The 24,125-nt window shown below is 31.6% G+C and overlaps 1 protein-coding gene across 2 annotated transcripts; it reads right to left on the bottom strand.

Annotated features, from left to right (window-relative positions):
* Positions 1–457: 457 nt before the first annotated feature.
* Dh31 (diuretic hormone class 2) lies at positions 458–24,125 on the bottom strand. Of its 2 annotated transcripts, none has more exons than XM_065301824.1 (4): positions 23,887–24,125; positions 6,393–6,509; positions 3,688–3,804; positions 458–1,469 (listed from the first exon to the last, which is right to left on the bottom strand). In XM_065301824.1, the coding sequence occupies exons 1-4, from the start codon at positions 24,102–24,104 to the stop codon at positions 1,310–1,312; spliced, it is 612 nt and encodes a 203-aa protein (XP_065157896.1). In that variant the 5' UTR covers positions 24,105–24,125; the 3' UTR covers positions 458–1,309. The 2 variants fall into 2 exon arrangements, with proteins under 2 accessions (XP_065157896.1, XP_065157897.1); XM_065301825.1 differs by lacking the exon at positions 458–1,469 and adding an exon at positions 2,466–2,690.

The following is a 24,125-nucleotide window of genomic DNA, read 5'->3' as shown; positions in this document are numbered from 1 at the left end:
TTTTAGTCACAATACTTGCATGTAGAGGTCGCTAGGAGTATCAAATCAACATATTTTCTGTATTTTCAAGGAAAAAACCCAAAAACAATATTTATTCATCTTGCAAAACAATCTACGTGTACACTTTTTATTAAACCTGATTAGCATTCATTAATTTCATCTTGTTTCGCTCGTTTATATTTAATATTTCGCGGTTGGTGATGCGCACGTCGTGGTTTACCCACTCTCCACCGGATGTAATCGCCCATGGCAGACCGGAAGCTAATAAAGGACGCAACATAACCTCAACCAACATCAAAGACCCACCGCGCGCAATTTCTCGTGCATCTCATGCAACAAATTGAAATCGTTCACGTCGCATTAGCTTCAATTACAATCATTTTCATCCGAAAACGAACGAAAATCTGTAAAGCAAACAACTACAAGGTAATAAATTAATAATAAATAACAAACACGCTTTGCAATCAGAAACTATTTATTCTATTGCTAACTATGTGTAACTATCCGCTAACAATACATATAGCACACGTTCATAACTTTAATTCATTAATCTTTAATCTTTAAATTAATTATCATTTCATTTTTATGCGCTTTGCTTTTAATTTGCTTTGAAAATAATTCCATCATTCACCATGCTATGCTTTAAAGTTAAGATAAATACATCAGAAAATACATCAATTTATTTAATTCATTATTCATTATTCTCTCCGACTTCCCCTGGTTTTTTATTATAAGTTTCAAACTTTAATAAACTTTTTCGTTTCTTTGTGCAATCTCTTAGATTTAACAAATAATTGAATAGTTGCGACAGTTGCTTTTGAGGTTAAGTTGATAAGTATACCGAATTTTTAGGCCAACATTCAACATTTCGCCATTTTGTTTTTGTTTTTTTCTTCTTGAATTTGAGTTTTGATTTGTTGAGCTTATTGAGTGAAGCAACACCAATAGATATTATGTTTATCGATAAGTTGGATTAAACTTTTACTTATAAAATAGACATCTTAGATATTCGACATTTTGACATCGTGTGTGTGTGACATAAGAGAATCTAACCTAAGTTCAGTTGTCAAAAAGTGCCAACTGTCAAATATCAAATGTCAAAATGAAAAAAAATCAAAATTTTTTATTCTGTTTGGATAAAGTGTCTATTTGAGAAGAAGTACAATGACACATTAATAATATTTAATAATTATTGATATTTGTGTCCCGATGGTGTTGGAGGACTGCATGTGTCTAGTGTGTTAGGTGTAGTACATGGTAATTGTTTAAGTGGTTTAGATTATGCGTGCGGCGACGGCGGCGGCTGGATTTAGACGTCCAAGTCGTCGCGCATGCTGGCGACGGGTGCGGCACGTCGTCGCCGGCCTGGACCGCCGGCGAAGTTGGCGGCGGCAAGACCCATCAGATGTTTGGCTGCCTGCGAGCCGGAGAAGCCACGGCCCAGACCCAAGTCGATTCCTCTCTTGGTGCTAAAACATTTTGAATTTTGTTTTAGATTCAATTAGTTACAAAAACATTGAATTATTAAACATAATTATTAATTTTCACACGAAAACAGAAGCAGATTTTCATTTATTATTATTATTATTATTATTAATATGTTGAGAATATTTTGGTTGGGTTAATGAAAATGTGTAATTAATATTATTATAAAACTTTTCTTTCATATGAATAGCTTTTTATGTGTTTTTCTTTAAATTAAATGAAAATAAATAAATTATATTAAAATAAATGTGAAAAAATAATTTTTTTATGCTAGACGAGACTAGAAGCAATTACATGATTAATAATTAATGAAAAAAACACAAAACGTAATAACATAATAGATAACGATACTCGTAAATAAATAATGAAATAATAAGATTACCTGTGTAGACGACAATCATTTATTGCAATCTATCTATTTTATGGACAATTTATGTTCTTTTTCTTTTTTTGTAATAGATGAGATAAGAACACATTAAGAGATATATTATTTCGTTAATTGGAATTATTTACTGCCTAGGCATTAAAATAAACGTTTCTCATCACGTATTCATGGGTGATAAAATAATAACGTATTAACTTGTTGATTATTGATAATAATTTCATTTTATTTATTTTGTCTATTTCCACTTTTAAAACGCCTGTTTTTTTTTATGGCTTTTAGACATAAAAAGTTGTGCTTTCCGCACGAACGGTCAAAACCGTGACTAAAGTACTTTAATCACGGGTTTTAGTCACGGGGTGGAGCTTGCGCCTGCGCCTTTGATGATTTAAAATAAAAAGTTCAAATTCAAAAACCAAACAGAAATAAAGTGGAAATAGAAAAAATAGCGTAAGCATCATGTGGCTAAACGTTGTTATACACTCGATTGATTAAACACTCGTGACAAAAACTCTCGTTTAGCCACTTGATACTTAATATTCTATTATTTTAAATACAAAAAGTATTATTTTTTATGCATGGGTTAAAAATTGAAGTGTTTTACGTGATGCAATGATATTTATTTTTATAAATGGATATTTTGATATTCGATATGTCAATATTTTAAGTGAATTGTGGGTTTTACTGATTCGGGTTGTTTATCTTATTAATTGTTTTCAGTATTTCATACGTCCATTTCCCGCTATTGTCCCTAGTAAGACCGCCGTCGAGTGGCAAAGAGTATCGGTCCGAGCGTGAAGTAATCGGCGTATATATTTCTGATCTAAAGATAAACAAACAAAATAAAAATAAAACAAAATATAATAAATAAAATCAATCAAATCATTTAAAGAATAAAAAATATGAGAAATGTGATTATTTTGAAATTATTTGCCATCATTTCCGCTTAAAATATAATTTTTGCCAAAACAATAAAATAAAATAAATAATTTTTTCCATTTAAATAACATTTGGTGTCTATTGTGATCAGTAATCACTTAAAACATTTATTTCCATTTTTAATTTTTAAATATCGTGTTGGGTTACAAATTGCTTTATATTCGACATGTTTCGCTTAATTTTCAACTCACAATTGAAACACAACACAGCAATTAAAAATGAAAATAAATTTGAATAATCATTAATCGTTCGTTATGAAATGATGTCAACTGACTGCACAAATTTGTATCATAATTAGCAAATTGATTTTGTAATTTATAGCCAGTAACAAAACCGAAAACCGGAAACACGAATTGAATAAATTACCGAATTTACAATGAATTACACTGAATATCCACATTTACATCCTTCACATTGCATTTGTGATTAATATAACCTCAAAATTTACAAGAGAAACGCAAAATTAAAAATAACAAATTATTATCAGTTTCTACTAATACTCTACTCTACCTATCAGTAGAGTATTATTATTGTTATTATTTAGTTAAACTTTTGGAAATGTATATAAACTGTTGCGAGTGCGGATGAAAATAATTCGAAAACGGAATAATCCATTAACAATAAAACACACGCCGCATGCGGCTCAGCATCGTGTCGCACACTAATATTCAATCAGCATAAATCACTGCCGAAATATTGACACTGAGCGCAAATATCCGCGAGTACAATACGATACACACAACACATAACCTAAAATGTTGCAGTTTATTAGATAGATTTACTCTTCGTATATCTGTCAAAATTGTCAAATTGTTAACATAACCTCTATTATAAAAACTTTCTAAAATGTAAATAAATGTAAAAATAGAAAAACTACTTACTTTTCCAAGTTCAAAGCATTCAGAGCGTTTTGCAGGTATTCCAGGGTCGATTGGATTCCTGCTTTGGTGAAGTCAGGCGCCTGCACGTTCTGCTTCTGATGCATGTCGTAATCAAAGCTGCGAAAAGCACAAAACAAGAAGCATTAAATGTCTACAAACTTCAAACAATAAATTATTCACATTGTAAAATCTTAGGGGGAATTATCTACAACTTTAAGTAGGCTTATGTTCAAAATTACTTAAAAAGTAAAAACAATGTTTTTGGGATGTTAATATTCTATTATCATGTAGTCGCCATTCGTATGTGTTTGTTTGTTACGCATTCACGGGTGAACCAATGAATTAATTTTGATAAATTTTTGTATAGACATACTTTAGAGCATGGAAAATGAAATAGGCTACTTTTTGTCATAAAAATTTAACTAGAAGGGGGTAAAATAAGGGATTAAAGTTAAAATAGCAATTCAAGAGATTTCTTCTAATTTTAGTAACAAAATTCAAATTGAGATGGCGTTAAAGTGCATTTTTAACATTTCTTATTTTTAAATTTAAATTTTTCTCTTTTTATTGCCGATTTTGATTCAATATTAGCATAATTACTAAATAATCATGAACATAATTAATTAGACTACTCTTTATATTATATTAATACTAGTTAACCGGGCAAACGTTGTTTTGCCATATAAATTATTTCTAGTTCCTAGATAAATTTTAGTGTAGACAAAAAGTAACTTACTTATTATAAAAAATAGGGGTTGGTGATAAGAAACCAAAAATTTAGGGTTGTATGTATATTTTAATGCCACATTAAAAAAATAAAAACAAAAAATTTCGACCAAAATTTAAAATAAATTAAGGGTGAACAACCCTTATCTCTTAGAGATATGAAGTTACCGATTCTCAGACCTACTGAATACGCATATAAAAATTTTCTTTGAGCGGGATGAAAAATGATTAAATTACTAAAATGGCTATAAAGAAATAGGGGTTGGTGATAAAAAACTAAAAATTTAGGGTTGTATGTATTTTTTAATTCCACATTATAAAAAAATAAAAACAAAAGAATTTGTCCAAAAATTTAAAAAAGTTAAGGTTGAACAACCCTTATCACTTAGGGTATGAAAAATAGATGTTAGCCGATTCTCAGACCTACTGAATACGCATATAAAATTTGGTAAAATCGGTAAAGCCGTTTCGGAGGAGTATGGAAACAAACACTGTGACACGCAAATTTTATATATATAGATATATCTCCTCAAACTAAATACACATCCAAGTTATTATTATTATTCTATATTATCTATCTATGTAATTATGTGTTATTTTGATTTGATTTGATTTGATTTGACGTAATTGAATTCAGCACATCCAATGCTAGTTTACAAGGAGCTGACAGGCTCGCTCGAGCTTAATTGTCCCACCGAGTTCATTAAGCGCGACGATAATTGACTATAACTCGACAACGACACGCATTAGTAACACAAGACAATGTGTCTCCAACATGCGTCGGGCTGTGTCTTTGCCGCGCGCTGTTTCTACGCGCATATTCGCGAATATATTATGCAACAATTCGCTTTAAAGTGTCGAAATGAGGTTAGGTGTGTGTCATACATATGTGTGTATGATGTGTGGAGGGACAATATGACATTACATCAGTATGTCATTTCATGTTGGTTGGTGGGTTATGTGGAGATACGTTGATAAATTGTTTGGTATTCGAGGGCTGCTTAATTAACGCTGGACTAACACGCATCATTACCGGCGACGTGATGGTGTTAATTGTTGCTTGGTCAAGATTAAACGATACACAAATTACGAATTGACAAATTGAAGTTGGCGGTGGATGGCAATTTTAGGATTAACTAATTGTTCCTGTATTATCTATTTTAGAGTTTAATTAAAAGTTTATTGATTTATAAGTGAATTTAATTCAGTTTTGATATGAAGATGTAATTTATACTCAATATATGTTTTTTTTAATATCATCGAGCTCCACCCCGTGACTAAAGAACATGAATAAAGTATTTTATATTTGAAATATTTATTTATAATTTTTCGTGAATATTGGATTTACAATTTATATTCACGAAAATTATAAATAAATATTTCAAATATAAAATGGATTACGTATTCGCTAAAGAAAGTAATAAATAAAGTACTTTAGTCACGGCCGTGATTAAAGTACTACTTTTTGTGCTTCAAAACCGTAGAAAAAGTGGTGCTTTAATGGTGGAAGTAGAAAAAAAAGTAATTTAACTCGCAGCGATACATTGGATGTTGTTAATGACGTCAATGGTGGGTTAGCAACTCGTAAATCCAATTTTACAATGTTACAAATATTGATTGCGATATCAAGTGTCAATTTAATCAATAAAATCCGCAATTTTAATTGAAGAAAAAGGAAAAATGCCAATAAAGCACTATAACGCCATCTGTAATTGAATTATTCAACTATTACTATGAGTCTTTCTCTATACCAATTTTCATCCCTTATTTAACACCCTTTAAGTTATAATTTTTAATTAAAAAGTTTTCTATGTTCTTCGCAATATCTTTGAAAGTATATCAACAAAATTTCATAAAGATTGGTTCAGTAGTTTTCGCGTGAAAGCGTAACGAACATACAAGTACAAACTTACATTGGCATTTATAATGATAATATGGATTAATATTGAATAATTAAATTTTAATAATTAATTGCTTACTAGTTGGGAATCATTGGACTTGCAGAACTTAATTGCGCCACGGTGAGGAGCACGATGGCGGCGACGAAGAGCGTCATTGGAATGCCGTTGATGCGTGGCTGGACCATGAATTTCATCCTGCAAACAAAACCGTTTTCATTACGGGCATACCAAAGCATAAAACAAGTTAAACAAGTTCAATTAGATAAATTATATGAATTACACTTGAAGCTTTCTTTCAAAGTTTCTTTAATTTTAAGAAATGTCTTTGTGTTGCATATATTTTAGCAATTAGGTAATAAATATACCCAAAATTAACGTTATACCTAGAAATATCACTTGTAGCCGTAAGTATAAAATAGTCAATTGAACTGAACTCAACCGGTGCAAAATGGTAAAATTAGCGCTGACTTCTGATGAAAACAAAGTTGAAAATCATTGAAAAGCATTGAAAAAGCTGGGAATTTCGTTGAAATTCGTGTAAAAGCCAAAGTTAACACGTTTTACATCTGATGACATTAATTATCCTCACGTTTATTTGCATAGCATTTAAATACCTTTGACTTAAATTACTAAAAACTTTAAAATAAAAGTTTTTTACTTTTTTGAGTCAATTTGTAACAAATAAAATAGTTTTGTGCTTCAAAATTGATAAAATATTACTAATATTAATTATATAAGTAATTAATAGCTAATATAGCTGCATAACCTCACTTTTTATCTATTTTACGCATTAAAAGTGTCAAAAAACAATCATAACCTCAAAAATAAACTTTTAACCTCTTAAATGCATTTTATGGTAACCAAAATAAGTAAATATCTAAATTATAATTATATTTTGATCATTTAATAACATTTTGTTTCCATTTTTAGATTACAATTAGATTATCAAGACTTGATACGCTTGAGGGTAGTAAAAGTGAAACGCTCTTCTTTTGAACAGAAGCAAATAACTCCGAATTAGAGTCGAAGCAAAAAAAAGCAGCGACAAGAAAAGTGGATAACAAAGTAAATTATGCAAATTACGAATTGAAATGAGAAACGATTTTCTGCGAATGGAACGCACGTTTCCATCGGAGTCCATCGGGGGCGTTCTCGAAACGTTCCGGACACGCATTTATCTTTCACAACGCCCGCTCGCTTTATCCGAAGTTTCATAATCATTATAGGCTTTCGCGACGGCGAAGCAAAAGCAAGTTCAGCGCAAAGATTTGCGAGTTTACTTTCCGTTCAACTTCATTCAGACAACATTCCAACAACACAGTCTCAATTCAAACAGTGCTGTGATGAAACAAATTAAGCTTTGTTTCGGACTCATGACAAGAAACTTGAAAAATAAAGTTTTTAAATGCTAAATTAATTAATATTTATCAAAATACTTAGGGATACTTTGATCAATCGATGTATTACGCAGTGAAAAGCAGGCTACCAATGCAACATGTAACTACAACTTATGCAACCCAACATACAACACACAAGTAGGTTATCTACAACGGGCGCGCACATTACAGGTGAATCATATATGAAGTGAATGCAATTCAGAGGAAAATCGCCAGGATGTGAACGCTGCGATACGCTGTTTGCTTCCACTGATACCGCCGACAATGGCGGCATTAATAATGGCGTTATTTATGGCGATGTTCCCACGTGCGTTGCTTTTGCGTGCGTTTTTTATTTGCAAATTGACGCATAAATCTACAAATCAGGTCTATTACTTTGGTTTTATGTCGTTTTATCGTTTTGACTCAAAAATACATAAAATAACTAGTTGTGTTCGATAATATCTTGAATAATGATCAAAATTCAAGCGAAATTGAATGATATCTTCACATATTTCCTTATTTTTATTATATTTATGTGAGTTTAAATGTATATTGAACTTTATAACGACGTATGTTTGTCATTTTTTGCTTTTGCTTTGATATTTTTCGAGTTCCGTGAATTTAATCACTCAATATTGCGTTTGCACACGATTGAATTCCATAAACGCGCTGCGGATCGATAAAAATGTCTAAAATAACAATTTCATAGCAATAAACACATATTTAACATTATATCAACATATTTACCTCTTTAAAACACATTTTTAAGCTTTAAAACATAATTTTTAACTATAGACAACTTACAATTAACATAGATGTATATTGGGTTGCCTATAGTGATGTCAATCTAATAATTATGAAAATCTTAGATTTTAACCTTAAATATTAAGCAGTAATCTTGAATACCACTTAATTTACATGATTTTCATATTTTATCGCTCCAAGAAGATTCCCAGCGCGTAACTACGCCGTTTCGCACTGAAGCAATATTTGTCTGCCAGCTCCCAGGCGGGTATTACTTTTATTACCGGTTTCTCCCCGATTATATACATTGTTTGTGCGTGTTTTACTAAACGCCGACACTCTCGGACGCTCTGGAACGTGCAGCAACGTGTTGATGCGTGTTACAACACACTGAAAATGAGGTGGAATATGCGCCATGCTGAAATGTGAAAGGTTCAAGCTTTTACGACTTTGATGCGACTCTTTTTACCCTTTTTTTACACTCTGTCAACAGCGCACAGAGAACGCTGTTTTAACCTGAAGCGAAAAACGAAGAAGAGTTTGTTGTCGATTTCAAGTCGATTTCGCAACTTACCGACTCGGCACTTTGACAAACTGCGAAATCGCAGAGCAAATGCAGAAAAATAATAATTTTACTTTTTTAGCTTAAAATAACAGAGAAGCAACTGTATGCAACCAAGTATACACGTTATTATTGTATAATTCAATTAAAAATTTAGAAATTATAAAGCAACAAGTAATATTTGCGTAAAACAAAACATACTAATTACGTTGTATACAAATACAGCTTTTATTGCGAGTTGTGTGGTATTTGTGGTCTGCGTGAGGTTGAATGTTCGTTTAACTTCGCAAACTTTCGACATTTTGCGTTCTGGCTGCGTAACATCACCGCACAACATTTTATTATGCTGTATTTTAGCGCAACGTGTAAACTTTTTATGATGTTCACACTTTCCTCCTTAAATATTTCTAAAAATACTTTTTTAACCTAAAAACCCTCTTAAACCAAAAGATTAACACAACCACATTAATATTTTATCCATATTTTCTTTACAACTCAATAAAAACCAAAGAAAAACACCAGGAAGTTAAAATAATGTTGGTTCTTCGCATTTACTCAGTATATCATCTCCCGGGTGCAGATATTTGATATTGTTCTATCAAAACAGTCCCACAGGTTTGTATTTACCTAACGCAGATAGGTTTCATGCACCATTTGCACAATTTGCGCCATTTTCTCTGTTGTGTCGTCCATGTGAACAAACTTTCCTGATACAAGTTAACAAGCACGAATATTGTGCATAAATGTTGTTTGCTTTCGACTGTTTGCAATTATTAGCGTTGTTAACATGGTAAACGTCATTGTCAAATACTCTAACCTTAAAATACAACCTCACTTTTAACTCGTTTTGGGTTTTTTCGGTTTTATCGCGTTTTGAACTGCGTTACGTGAAACCTTTACGGAAAAGTAAACTCTATTATGAATTATTAGGGTATTCGCATATTCCCTACGTTATAATAACCATCAGCGAGTCGGCAAGCACTCTGTTTTCATTATTCACCTTCAGTAAACGGTAGAATATGCAGGGGTAACCATAGGTAACAGTTTTTCTTTGTATCAAATGAAATAAAATATGAAATTGTGTAATTTGAAAGAAAAAATGTAAAAAATGACAAAATATCAATTTATTTCTACTAAAATTCGTTTTTATTGACATTCCAATGCAATATCAAACAGTTTTCTTCTTTTTTTCTCATTAAAACCTATTTTAACGCATTTTTATGCAATTTTAAGCAAAAATTCACGTAAATCTAATAAAAATCCATCAATTAATGCTTAATTTACAAATAAATGACCATAGATGGCGTTGGTATAACCTAACCTACCAATACCCTTTCACATAACCTCAAAATCAATGAAAATACACCGTGTATTGAGTGTCGCTGTGAAAACAGTACATTTTCCCTAATCAACTTTGTTCTCTTTGTCCTCTTCGATTTCTCTCCATGTTTATGTGCCTGAGGCTGTGAGTTATGAAGCGAGCATTCGAAAATACAATGTTTCATTTAAATATTGCCCTAATTAATCATTAAAATTGGTATCTTGTTAATCAAGAACTGGAAAGCACAACTTCCGTTCGATTCGTGTTTTTAAAGCACAATTATTAATAAAATTTAATAAATAAATGATTTACCAACAAAACCAGTCAAGATAAATAATGTTGTAACATAAAATTTTAATTACGCTCTTTGTGTACCGGTAAAACTGTGCTCCAAAGGTGTAATTTGTTTAGGAAGCATTAATTATGTGCTATTTATCTTGGTTTGCTTCTTTTGGACCCAAGAAAATTGAGAAAACAAATAATAAAACGTAAATAGTGGTAATTAGTAATGTTTACACGTAATAAACTATTGATAAATTATTAAAACTGCTTTGTTTACAAAGAAAAACAATAAAATATAAAAATTTGAGAAAAAAATGGTTTTGTGTGTTAGGCAACCCAATACACATTTTGATGTATGCTGAGTTGCATACAATAGAAATCAACGAATTAGATTTACCGATTTACATGATTTACATGATGTATGAAACCCGTCGGACACGTTTGAACAATATGCTTGTTTGCTGGTTAGCTGGTTTGCTTGTTTGCATTCTAAATTTTCGGGAATTTGCTCACCTGGCACACGTGCCTGCATAATTAAAACCAGCCTCAGTTCCACTTCACATTCTGTACGCACGACATTCGCATAATAGTTTCGCATAAAGCGTTTGAGGCGTTTCGAGATAAAGTTGCCACAATCGCCGCCAGACCCAACTATACCATTCGAAATTCCTCAATCAAACTTATACATATCAACATACTGATATACAGGTGTAGTGTACTCGTATACCTTGGGTGTTGGTATAGTTAGTGTTTGTGGTTAGGAGATCTGAATTATGCAAAATGAAAGTTGGATTACCAAAGGATTTTCCCGTGGAAGGAACTTTGATCAAAGTGTAAAAATCAACTCAAGTTGTCATTTTGTGTGTGTTGTATATCCACGAGGGAGTGTTTGGATTGAGTTGGCGGGTGGAATCGATTGAGGAAGTCGGAAAAAAGTTTCAGTGCGACGAGCGGATATGAAGAATTCTCGCACTACTTTCATATCCGTTTGAAAATTGAAGGTTAAGTGAAAATTACGCGCTTGATAAAAATTGTATTTGGAGGAGAAATTAAGGAAGGGTAATGTATGTATTTGTATTAATGTTTTCATTTTAAGTCATATTTGAGGTTATTTATGTTTTTTAAGAGACAAGTGAATGAAAATTTAAGGTTATAAAAGTAAAATCTGTTATTTTAACATTTTTTCTAGTAAATTTTAAGACATTTTGCTTTAGTTAAACATTTGAAACATGAATTTTAGGTGAAAACTCCACCCCGTGACTAAAACCCGTGACTAAAGTACTTTAGTCACGACTTTGGCCGTCCGTGTTTAAAATACCACTTTTTATGTCTCAAAACAAAGAAAAAATGTTGATTTAAAGGTAAAAGTAAAAAAATATTTTTAAAAATCATATTTTACGTGTTTTCATTTATTGAATGCTTATAATTTGGCAAATAATGAGCCAATTAGTATATTTTCCATTGTGAACCTTTTTTTCTGATGTACTTTTGAATAAAATAATATAAAATTGCATAAAATTTCAATTCAAAACAGTATTTTCCAAGAAAAACATAAAATTGTAATTTAAATTTTCAATTTCAATCCCAATAAAAATATTTTATTAAAAATTTATTTTTTAAGACACCTACGACACTAAAAATCTTTTTCTAATGAAAATGTAAATTTTAACTAATCCCGATCTCTTGTAAGATAACAATAATAATCATGATTGTGTTATGAATATAAGAAATCTCATGAATATCATTCCACAATCCCATAACAACATTAACCTAGAAAACAGAAAATGTACATTTTATATTCTTGTACTAGTACATCTGGATCTAAAACATCTACAATTTCCTTTCCTTTCTACACGTTCTTTCTACAAGTAAAACAAATTCATCCTCATCCTTTCGTTGGAAATTGTTTAAATATTCAAAAAGCAATATTTTATAATCTTTTTCTTATTTCCGTATATTTTTCTCATTTTTGTGTGTGTTTCATATTATTATATCGTCCGTATCATCGTTTGCTTCTTTTATTTACTTCTTTTTTGTTTTTGTTTCTGTCTTTACTATTTCCTCAAGCAATATTCCACCCACGAGAAAAAACGTCGCGAAATATTTGCATTTCCTCTGGGCACAGCCGTCGCACTTGAAAAGGCGTCATGAACCTTTGCATCTAGCAATTTATTTGTTTTTTCTTGTTTCACATGCGCGAGGAAATAACAAGACGTACGACTGACAAGGAATACCAAACAAGAAATGTATCCTGTTACGACATGAAACTAACGCGTAGACATCGTAGACGTAGTTTTGACAGCTTCTACACCCCAAATTGAAACTAATGGCAACTTAACATACACCATACACCAAAACTAAAAACTTTGTGAATTTAACTAAAATTTAATTTTCAGAATAAAGTTTGCTTGTGTTTGCTATGTGTGCTGATCAAATTGTAATTCAATTCGTGTAACTTTTGCGAGTTATTCACTTTTGAGACGTGTGCTCGCATCAAATCGTATTTTGCGAATAAATGATTCGATGATCGTGTGGATCGTAGAGGATGCGAATGCTTTTTTGACTTACAATCGAAGCGGGAAGCTATCGACGTCGTGTTTTTCTTATACGGACGAATTGAAAAACGCGAGGGTGTATGTTTGGTTGCGTGCATATGAAGAAACAGAACACATAGGGATTTACAGAAGCATTCATTCTTGGCGATTGTGCTTTACTCTAGATTCACGCAATTCGTTTTTTACAAATTCACAGCAACTGGAAGGTTTTTTTTGTGATATATTCTGGAAGACCTCTACTTATTCACATGTTTTTATAAATTTTACATTTACTAAAGTTTCAAATGTTTAAATGTATATAAAAATTTATAAAAAACGTGTGTTAGTTAAAACACTTATAACTCAAGAACGGCTGGACAGATTTTGATGATCTATGATTATTTGGATTTATCTTAGCTCAAAATAGGAGAATATATATTAAAATATTAAAAATTATGATAGGAAGGATGTAAAATTAAGGATTAAAAAAATTAAATCATAGTTAAAGTTAAATAATTAATTCCTAGATGGCGCTAAGTGCATTATTATCATTTTTAATTAATCCCTACTAATATTATAAATGCGAAAGTCCTGATGTTTGTTACACTTTCACGCAAAAACTACTTAACCGATCATCATGAAAATTTGTACACATATTCTTAGTGGTCCCCGAATGGTTATAGGCTACTTTTTATTTAATAAAAAAAAATATTTTTTAAATAAAATAAAGAAATTTTTTTAGCCAATAATACCTCTGCATCTGGCTATTTGACTACTTTAACGCCATCTAGAATTCCAGCAATGAAGCTCAAACCTAAGTACTATAGTACCATCACACTGTATTATCACACTGTATTACCGACAGCTACGTCAACATCAAATCCAATTGACTACACTATGGAGACTGTACACTATACTTCCATAGACTATACTTTCAGCCATTTTAAACTTCCCGCCATTCTACTTCATTGTTACTTCTTCTCTGACTACACACGCGTACGGAAGCAATTTCATTATTTTAGATAGTCGCGAGCGAAGCCAAGGGTTAAAGCTAGTTTAAAATAAATTTATGAATATTATTGAAAAAATCAACATATACAGGGTGTTAAACAAAAAAATACAAATTAATTACATATTTTCAATGAACTGCGCCAACAAATTCAATGAAAAAACACTAATTTTTAATAAATTGCAATTTTTAAATTTAATTCGGTTATTTTTTGCTTACAGTGCCATCTACTATGTAATTACCTAACTAAATAAACTCTATGTTGACAAAGTTTCATTCAATTCAGTAAATGGAGATTTATAAACTTTCCATTGTCCAACTCTGTGTAATATAAAACTCCCCGGTGGCAAAAACACGTCCGCATTATCCGCGTGACATACTTTTCCTCGGTTCATCCCTTAAGAATACCTGTTTCAATCCCCTAACATAACCACAATGTAAAAATTTAATATGCAACTTATTTGACATTATGCTGCAACACCTCACTAACAATTTATTTATAAAAAAAATTTATAACACAATTTCCCATATTGATATAGATATGAATATTGCAATATCACTTAAATTATTTGATCGCCAAGTTTTCCGAGAAATCTCTGACGCAAATGATCCAATTTTGCGCCTTGGCATTACCTGCCTTCCGCAAATTCAGCCATTGAAGCGATTCAGAGCTATTCATTCAATAGCCATGCAGTCGGCTATTGAAATCCGTAATACTATCAAAATTGCTACATCAGATGAACGTAGATAACGTTGATAACGAACAAGGTGAAGTGAATTCTATGGAAATGCATTGTACGTAAATAAATTCAGAGAGGTAGAAGTTTTTTTGATTGTGATTTGATTGTATTTATGTTTAGATATTTTAATATTAAGCAGGCTGAGTATAAGTAGCCGGATCAATTAGTCTTTTGGAATGGAAGTTTGCCACAAGTTGAGTTTAATTAAGTTGCACACAAAGCGGAGTCATGGCAGTCGTGGAGTCAGGCAAGTTTAAATTATAAAACAACGAATAACGAAGTTTTGGAACAAAGTCAAAGTCGTAACTGATACAATACCTACGTGGTTTGTATTTTGTTGTAAATACAATAAAGGGTGTTACAAAATATTTAGAATACAAATCAACTCGTTTGTTGTTTTTTGAGTTTTTCTCTTTAATTTTGGGTAAATATTAATAAATGAGTGGCGCATATCATAGGTTATGTTTAAATCTATCAATTGTAACAAAAATTATGTTTTTATCTTTTTATTTTAGGAGTTATAACGGTTTTGTATTAAAAGAGAAAATTTTTATAATCAATGATTATATAAGATCTTTTGATACAGCAGATACGTATATCTCAATTATTTGCATTTTTCTACAGTTTTTAGACATAAAAAGTGGTGCTTTAAACACGGATAGTCAAGGCCGTGACTAAAGTACTTTAGTTATGGGCTTTAGTCACGGGCTAGAGCGTGCGCCTACACATTTGCCTATTTTTTCAATAGAAATTGGAATAAATTCATAATCATTGATTATATATGATCTATTGACACAATAGAAGTGCAAAGTCTTTATAACCTCTAAGAATTTTATGTTATTTGACAGTTTTAACCTCTTTTTTTGCAAAATAACCTACAAAACGTCTTTTATTTTACTCTTCATGTCTATTTTCAATAAAAGGAGAGAAAATAAAACGTGTAACAAGTAAATAAATAATTTTTTGTATTTTTGGAGGAAAATTTATGTTTTGGAAACTTTTATGTACTTCAAACATACTCGTAGGTATAATACCGCAGTCACACAAAGGACGCCCCAAAACTTATGTGAATATTATGACAAAAAGGACTCGCCTGAAAGAGTAAAAGATATTACGCGGTGGCAACATTTTTGTTTCGACATATTTGCGTGCATACTTTAGTCGGGTCGGGGGACCAACATTTCGTCCTCCATCAAGTTGGTATCTTTATTGTGACTTGTGACAATGCAGAAATAGCAGACGATAACCTCAAAAAGACAAAAAACGAAAAAAGAAAAAGAAAAAGAAAATACACAAACGTTACTTTTATTTCATTGAAGTAAAATATATTCTTGTATGTTTATCATTTGTTAAATGAATGTATAATATAAAAATGAAACGCAAAATTTGTTAGTAAGCGCATAACTCAACAACGCCTCGACCAATTTGGCCAATTCTTTTTTTAAAATGTTCGTTAAAGTCCAAGGATGGTTTTTACGGCGAGAAAAATTTGAATAATTGCCGGGAAAACCCTAAAAACATCCTTTTTCTATAAGATAAAAGTTGGCATTGAGATTCAATCATAGTTATAGTTAAATAGTTGAATCCGAGATGGCGCGCTGAAGTGCATTATTAGCAATTCTTTATATAATTAATTTTTTAAATAAAATTGCGAATTTTATTGATAGAATTGACACATACTATGTCTAGAACAAGAGAGTAAAAACAAATTACATTTTTATTAAACACTACCGGGACGAAGTCGCGGGCAAAATCTAGTCACAAATAAAAGTTTAATAATTTCATTATTATAAAAGTTAAATTATTCATTATTACCTATATATCCACAGGTTGACGCCGTGTTAATCCACGTTGAGTGACAAACGAGTTAATTATTAATTCTGGTGTTGAATTAAATTTATTTATACGTTTTAATTAAAATTGAAAACAAATTCATCAAGTTTTTGATGAGAATTTTACGCGCACGTACAAAATTGTTTAACACAAACTTGGATTTACTTTCAATTAAAATACACAATCGAAAAATTTGCATAAAATGTTAAAAATTCTATAAATTATAACAAAACAACAATTTATTGAAATATACTGACAGATCAATTATTTTTTTCTAACAAAAAATTGATTTTACGCTTTTTTCGCATTTTTAGGTTAACGACTCAACATTTAGGACGCGAAAGGTGCGAAATTAAAAGCACGCGTCGAGCAGATTGGAAAGCGACGGATTTAATAAGGAAACGCATTAACGACGCGCCGTCGGAATTGGAATTGGATTTAAATTTTCAGTCTACGAAAAAAAAAACCTCAACGTACTCGTGTATATCTTACGTAGCAAATGAGGTTAGGTTGTTACGGGGGTTAGATGATTACAAGAGCATCAAGAACGCAAAGTTATACTACCCTCAAGCCATATTTTTACTCTCTACCGCATAAAAAGCGCATTATCCGCGAATATTTATTCATGATTCAAGATAAAATAAATTCATGAACAAGACGAAATGCATAACGAGCTAATTTCATTAATTAATCCGATGAAATATAAGATTAAACGTCTAAAAAGATTAAAAATTAATTGGCAGTGCAATGATCAATAAATCACCACTTAAAACTTTGCTGTTTGCCGGAGAATCAGAATCAAGTACGGATTGATTAGAGATTCATTGATTGTACGCCATTTTGCGGTTTGCTTTCCGCGCGGTAAACACGCCATTTTGTCGATTTTGTCAATCGCTTGCGGCTGGTCGAATTCCGCAATGTATTGTAATTGTATTAGCTTTGCGTTTGTGATTTTCTATTCAGTGTCGAGTGTCACATCAAAAGACCAAATACCAAATACCAAAGCAGCCTGAGCTAACGTGGAACAAACGTGTTAGGCAACCCAACACACATCAGACTGGATTACGAATATTACAACCACGCAAAGATTATGTTTTCATTAGTAAAGTAATTGAAATAATGAATATAATCATCATGTCACTCAAGAAAAATAATCAATAAATTAATTTAATGACTGAAAAAGGCGAAAAATGAAATGAAATTATAATTATCTAATTATTTCTGCTTGAATAGTTGTAAATCAAAACGAGTGAAAAAAAACGAGGAATGAAGTGAATTTATTTCTTAATAAAGACGCTGTGCGTGCTTGGCTTTTATAACTTTTCCACTCCTTGAGGCACAAAGCACAAAGTTCACAACGCAGCTTGCCCTAACCCTGAAAAGCCATAACGTTTGACGATTTGATGGTTTTGGTTGGAGTTGTGGGCAGCGCAACCTTTAGAACGTGTTATTAACACTGACCAGCGACGTTATTAACTCTATTAAACACGATTTTCTATTAAATGTAGTAAATCTAGTAAATTCCAAGGATCATATAGATGTATATGATCCATACACATGCGTTACTACGTTAGTAAACGTTTTCTTAGCTTTTTATTACGTTTTATTGCCGTTTGTAGCAATTTCACGCTTGTTGGCTCATCACAATAAAACTCCGGAAATTGAGTTCAATCAATCATCGATATTATGACTTCAAGTGCTTGAAAATACGAATGGCGGGCCAGACGCCATTCACATTTGAATATTGATGAATAATTACCTGTTTCCGGATGAGATAAGAGTCGAATTCAAGTTTAAATTGAGTTTTGGAACTATTGAATCAATAACAAAGCAATTAACCTAACAATAGTCTATGTATCGGGTGTATCTGAGTATTAATTTGAGGTTAAACATGTTATAACCCTTGAAATATAGTCTAAAAGTGTGGTTATGTATTTTTAACCTCAAAAAAGATATAAATCACGATTTATTAATTAATTATTTGTTGTGTGTGGGTAGATAATAAACCAAATCAAAATCCTAGCGAATTAACCATGTGCCTGTAACGATATTATTCCGATTTCTCTCTTTCCGCATTTCTTGCTGTCAATTTCACGACTTTGTATGGAAATTCTGACACGTGCGCAATTTACTCGCATCCGAAGATAAAATTAATCGCAGTTCTATATCTGCATGAAATAATTACTTCATTTATCATCTAGTGGAGCTAACTAATTGTATCTGAATGTTTTAACTTGTCTAACTTGTCTTTCTCAGCGTGGATGTTCGGCTGAAAGCAAACACATCGAATATGCACCGTTTGCAAAGTAATTTCGTTCGTAAAGAACTCGAGGGCTAAGAAAACGACTTTTATTTGTGCCTATTCATTGTTAATGTGGTTTTGGGTGTCTTTGGACCTTTCCACTCACTTCTACCTTCCAATAGCACTTAGAATCACTTTATTTTTGCTTTATTTTGGTGCTATTAGTCGAGTAGGTTTGTTTTTCGTCTCAATGTCTCCAAAAAAGGTGAAAAACGTTAAAATACTGAAGGGAAATAGTGAAGTAGTGATTTGTTTGCGTTGTTATATAAAAATAAAGTGTTTACCATGTATATTTTATGTTTTATCATTGTTTTTAGTTTGTTTTTATGTTTTTTATTTTGAAAATATTGCAAGGTACGTGACTTTGTATACATATTAACTTCATAATACATGCGCGCCCCTAGCGGTGATTCCTGTAACTTCACTTTTCACGTTTGACAGTTGTCAGTAAACCTTTAAGCTTTTTCAATTTTTGATTTGATTCGAAGTTCCACGACGAAAATAGCAATTGAAACAATCATTTATTCAAGCTGCATACATATTACATGCTCAATTGTGTCTACAAGTAGTATTTATTTAAGTTTGCTTCAATCATTTGTGCTGCATCGCATCATAAACCAAAGCCTACGCAGAACTACAGCGCAAGCAAACGCTCGTTATTGATTGACAGCGAGTATCGTGAGTATCATCCAGATAATGATTCAATATTTGAAAAGATCTCGTCGTCGACATGCAGCTCATTGCGACGACGACAACACACGCACACACACTGCGCTCGGTTTTGTGCGTTGGCGTCGTCTTTCAATTGCTTCGAGCACATTATGTACATTATTCTTTAAAGTTACTCGCGCTGTTGGTGGTTCGAATGCGTCTTGTTTAACGAGCGATGAAACGATGCGGCGGACGGATCAGGCCAATATTGGTAATCAAAGTTTAATGTTTGCGTAGTTACGACAAGTTTACTCGTTTGGTTCCTTGCGTTGCACCCACCAGCAACAAGTAATGCATTATATAAAGAAGAAAGTTTTATATTTTACTTTTTCTTTATTTCAAAGTATAGGCAACCAATTATACACTCATGTTAATATAATTGCATACACATGATTTACACTAAATTAAAATTAATTTTATTTTGGTTTAGTTATTGAAATGTATAATTATTAAGTTAATTGAATAATGTTAATTTATTCACGCACTAATTACAATTACAATCGGCAATTAAAGTTTCAATTACACAATGTGAATTAAATAATCATTGATTTCGTGCTTGGGTGCATTTAGTTGTCGATTTGTTGATGTTTTCAATTAACAATTAATATGTACTTCGTTTATTAGATAAAATCAATGCGCCATTACCGAGCACGGCGGTGCATTAAATTGTCAACCGTTGTTTCGGCTTAAACATGGGTTTAAACTACTGCAATGATTACGATTATGATTATGTTGATATTGTCGTAAATGTCTATTAGGTAATGGCATCGTTAATGGCTTGTTATGGAAATTTCAACCCTTAAAATCATTGAAATTACCTCTAATATCATTCGATACATTCAATTTTATTGATTTTTAAAATTATTTTTTAATATTTTTGTTTTTAACGTTTTTTGACGGAAATTATAAGAAGAAGATAATATTATTGTGTTCTGGTGTTTGTTTTGAGTTTTGGGTAATCATAATTTAAAAAATAAGGGTCCTATTTAATCAGTTAATTATGTTCTGGCCTAATTATGAAGTGTAGGCGACTACCGCACCTTTTACTTTGTTCTCGAGAGCGTTTTGTAATTAGTGCTAACGTTTCGTAAACGTTTGTCAGTTGACTGTTTGCTTTTAGAAATTATTTTATTAAAAACATCTTAAAAACATGGTAGTAAAGTAAAAACTTAAAAAAACTACTAAACACAACAAAATAAAACAAAATTTTGTTAAAAATAGCAAAAATTGCATTAAAAATTTTCAATTTCAATTTTTTAAAACGGTTTCCACGGTTTTTAGACGCAAAAAGTGGTATTTTAAACACGGAGCGGCCAAGGCTGTGACTAAAGTACTTTAGTCACGGGTTTTAGTCACGGGGTGGAGCTTGCGCGTTTAAAATAAAACAAAATTTCATAAAAAATCAAAAATTGCATTAAAAATTAATACTGAACGATTATTTTATTGACAAGTAAATAATTTAAAAATAAATCCGATTTAAATTTTAAAAATTACATTACAAATCATAATTCTTTGAATTATAAGCAAATTTTTGTTTACAAAATAAAAAATCGCGCAAAAACCTCCAACAGAACATAAAACCCTAATAAAAATTCAAAAAAATTGCGGATGTGTAAAACACAACAAACTTTTTGCTTCCCTACATGTCGAGCATGTAACATTTTTATTTCTACCTCGATGGTAATTTCGAAAAACGCCTGAAAACCAAACAAGCGTTTGATGTGTTCATACTCGCAGGTATACATTATCCCATCGTGCATTTTTCGCTTTTTACACTTTTTCACATGTTAAACTTTATTGTTGTTGTTATATTATCATGTTTATTCTATTCTTTTGATAATTTTTGTCGTATTGTATTGTCTATTCGTGCTAACAAACTTAATCACTGCCATCGCTGCCATATTAAACGCTTGTCGACTTGTTTGATTAAGGCTGCCGCACAATTACGCGGAGTAATTTATGCGCCGATTAGAAATAAATGAATGAGTAATGAACGCCGATAGCGCTCGACGGCGGCGGCGGCGGTTGTATAGGCGGCTGGGGTTTTTCGGCGCGCTTGGGAAATATTGTGCAAACACACGTGAGCATCGCACGCGTGCCACGAGTGTCACGAGCTGTGGAGCATCGCACAGGACGCGATATTAATGTTTGCGTTCTAGGAGTTGCGCCCGATTGATTGTTATTAACGACGTGACGCAATCGATATCAAGTTTGTTGTGCAGTTAATTACTTTAATTAATAAATAGTAAAAAATTGCAGGGATAATGATGTTTACAATAGTTTTTAATAGTTTGAGATAAAAATTGTTCAAAAAAAGATTTCGGCGTTGTGGTTTTATTAATTTTTATGAAATAAACGGTAAAATATAGGGAATTTTATCTAGTTTTTGTTTTATCAAAGTTTTGTTTAAAAATGTTATTATTTATAATGATTTTTCAAGTTTTAAGTGAAATTGCAAGAAAAAAATTTAAAAATGAACAACTACTTTTAAATCGTTATTAACACAATAAAATAACAACAATTTTATTATATTTTTATGATTTCATAAAACAATTTTATTCCTTTTTAATATTATAAAAGAAAATCGTGAAAATAATAATATTTGTAAAAGTTATGACCAAAAAACCAAACAATTTCAATTTTTATTTTCTTCAAATTGACTTTTTATTAATATTAACTTTAAACGTTAATAACTAACAAACTATAAACAAAATCTCAATAAAAATTATATTTCCCAATAAAAGATTTAATCCTTTATCATTATCAATTTAAATTTCTAAAATAATTCAATAATTACCAACAAAATTTCACCAAAATGTATTTACCTAACACTTTTACATAGTTCTTAATCCAAAAAACGTGCAAAACTCAAACTATTCATCACACAATCTCTACCCAATAAAATAACCAGTTAACCAGTTTAAATATTATCAATTGCGATAATAAGCATAAATGTTTATGCACAATTGCGGTCGTAAGCGTTCGCTCGTTCGTGTCGTTCGCGTTTCGCCGTCTGCAATTGTTGTGCTCGACGCGATATTCCGGAAAACACGAAAAATCGCAGCGAAGCGTGTCAAGAGCACGTACGATCGTACCACCCTCGTGTGCGGCACTCACCCTTAACTTGAGGCAATTGCCCCTTGCCAGGATAACACACATTTAACGAAAACAACCACGGAAATTCACAAATAAAGGTCAACTATCAATTTTTATCCATTTTTTGATCAAAACTTCTTTAAAAATAAAATTTCTTTCTATTTTTTGAAAATTATTGCTATACATGTTATTTAAATGAAGTACCATTTGCACCTGCATAAATTTATGCAGGGAAAAATAACGAAAACAATCTGCGAACGTGTGTGACTCAATTATACGCAACACGTTTTGCATTAATTAACATTCAAGTATCACGGGTGTCGTAAAATGTTAATTGAAGCGTATCACGATACCGCAACAATGAATTTCTTTCAAAAATTAAATTTTATAACATTTTGTGTTTTTATTTTTTATTTTTTTGTTTGGTTGTTGCTTTTAAACTAGCTGTCACGCACGTGACTATCAATCGTTGACAACGCTGCAAGTCACCGGTTTTAAGCGACGATAAAAGCGCGTCAATCACTTCTCGATCGCATTTAATACGCTTCGAACACACGCATTTCAATATAAGTCGATAGTCATTGATAAAAGACAAAACAACGTAACTATAGTGGTTTTTTCAATTTAAATGGGATTTTGCGTGGGAAACCGGCGCATTCACCATGAAAATGTTTAAAATTTGGGGTTTTTAGTTGTTTTTGATGGAAAAAATTGAACTAATTATTTAAATAAATATTATTTTACATTAGCCAGTGGAATTCTAAAGTAAAATTAAAGATTTTATCAAAAAAAAATGATTTTTAGAAAAATTTTCTTAAAAATTTGCAAAAAATCAAAAAAATCTCGAAAATAAACCGAAATAAAACGTGTTTTTGATAAATTTAATAAAAAATTAAATTTTCATAAGATTTTCCTTAATATTTAGCCAAAAAATTAACTTTTAATGCCAAAAATCAAATTTTTTAAAAAATTTTGTCAAAAAATTGCAAAAAACTGTCAAAAACCACCAAAAACTACCATAAATCTACCATAATAATAATAAAAATAACTTCTACTCACTTTACTTGTCTTGTAGTAGTCGAAAACTGCGTGAATATGCGTGAAAACTTGTAAGTTTGATGAAGTTGCTTCCGATGCGTCGGCCTGCTGCTCGTTGGGTTGCGAATCGTGAGCTCTTCAGATGGTGGTATCCAGCGGCGGTGTGCGCGTCTACCTGCGTTGCGGACGACCGCTGCCGCCGCGGCCGCTTCTTTTATAGCCGAAATCGGCGGCGGCATGCTCCACCCATTGGCGGCGCG

The sequence above is a fragment of the Atheta coriaria genome, unplaced genomic scaffold, assembly GCF_025399875.1.
Source record: "Atheta coriaria isolate IRGN ID8LTWV9N9 unplaced genomic scaffold, Caltech_Dcor_3.1 hic_scaffold_4_pilon, whole genome shotgun sequence".
In the NCBI taxonomy this organism is placed as follows: domain Eukaryota; kingdom Metazoa; phylum Arthropoda; class Insecta; order Coleoptera; family Staphylinidae; genus Dalotia; species Dalotia coriaria.
This window is presented reverse-complemented; position numbering and strand designations above follow the sequence as displayed.

Excerpts from the sequence above, each read along its gene's own strand:
- Dh31 (XM_065301824.1), bottom strand. The coding sequence starts at position 24,104 with ATGCCGCCGCCGATTTCGGCTATAAAAGAAGCGGCCGCGGCGGCAGCG. Across the intron at positions 3,805-6,392 it reads AGTCCAATGATTCCCAACTA|CTTTGATTACGACATGCATC; the intron begins GTAAGCAATTAA and ends TGCTTTTCGCAG. Across the intron at positions 1,470-3,687 it reads AATGCTTTGAACTTGGAAAA|CACCAAGAGAGGAATCGACT; the intron begins GTAAGTAGTTTT and ends AAAATGTTTTAG.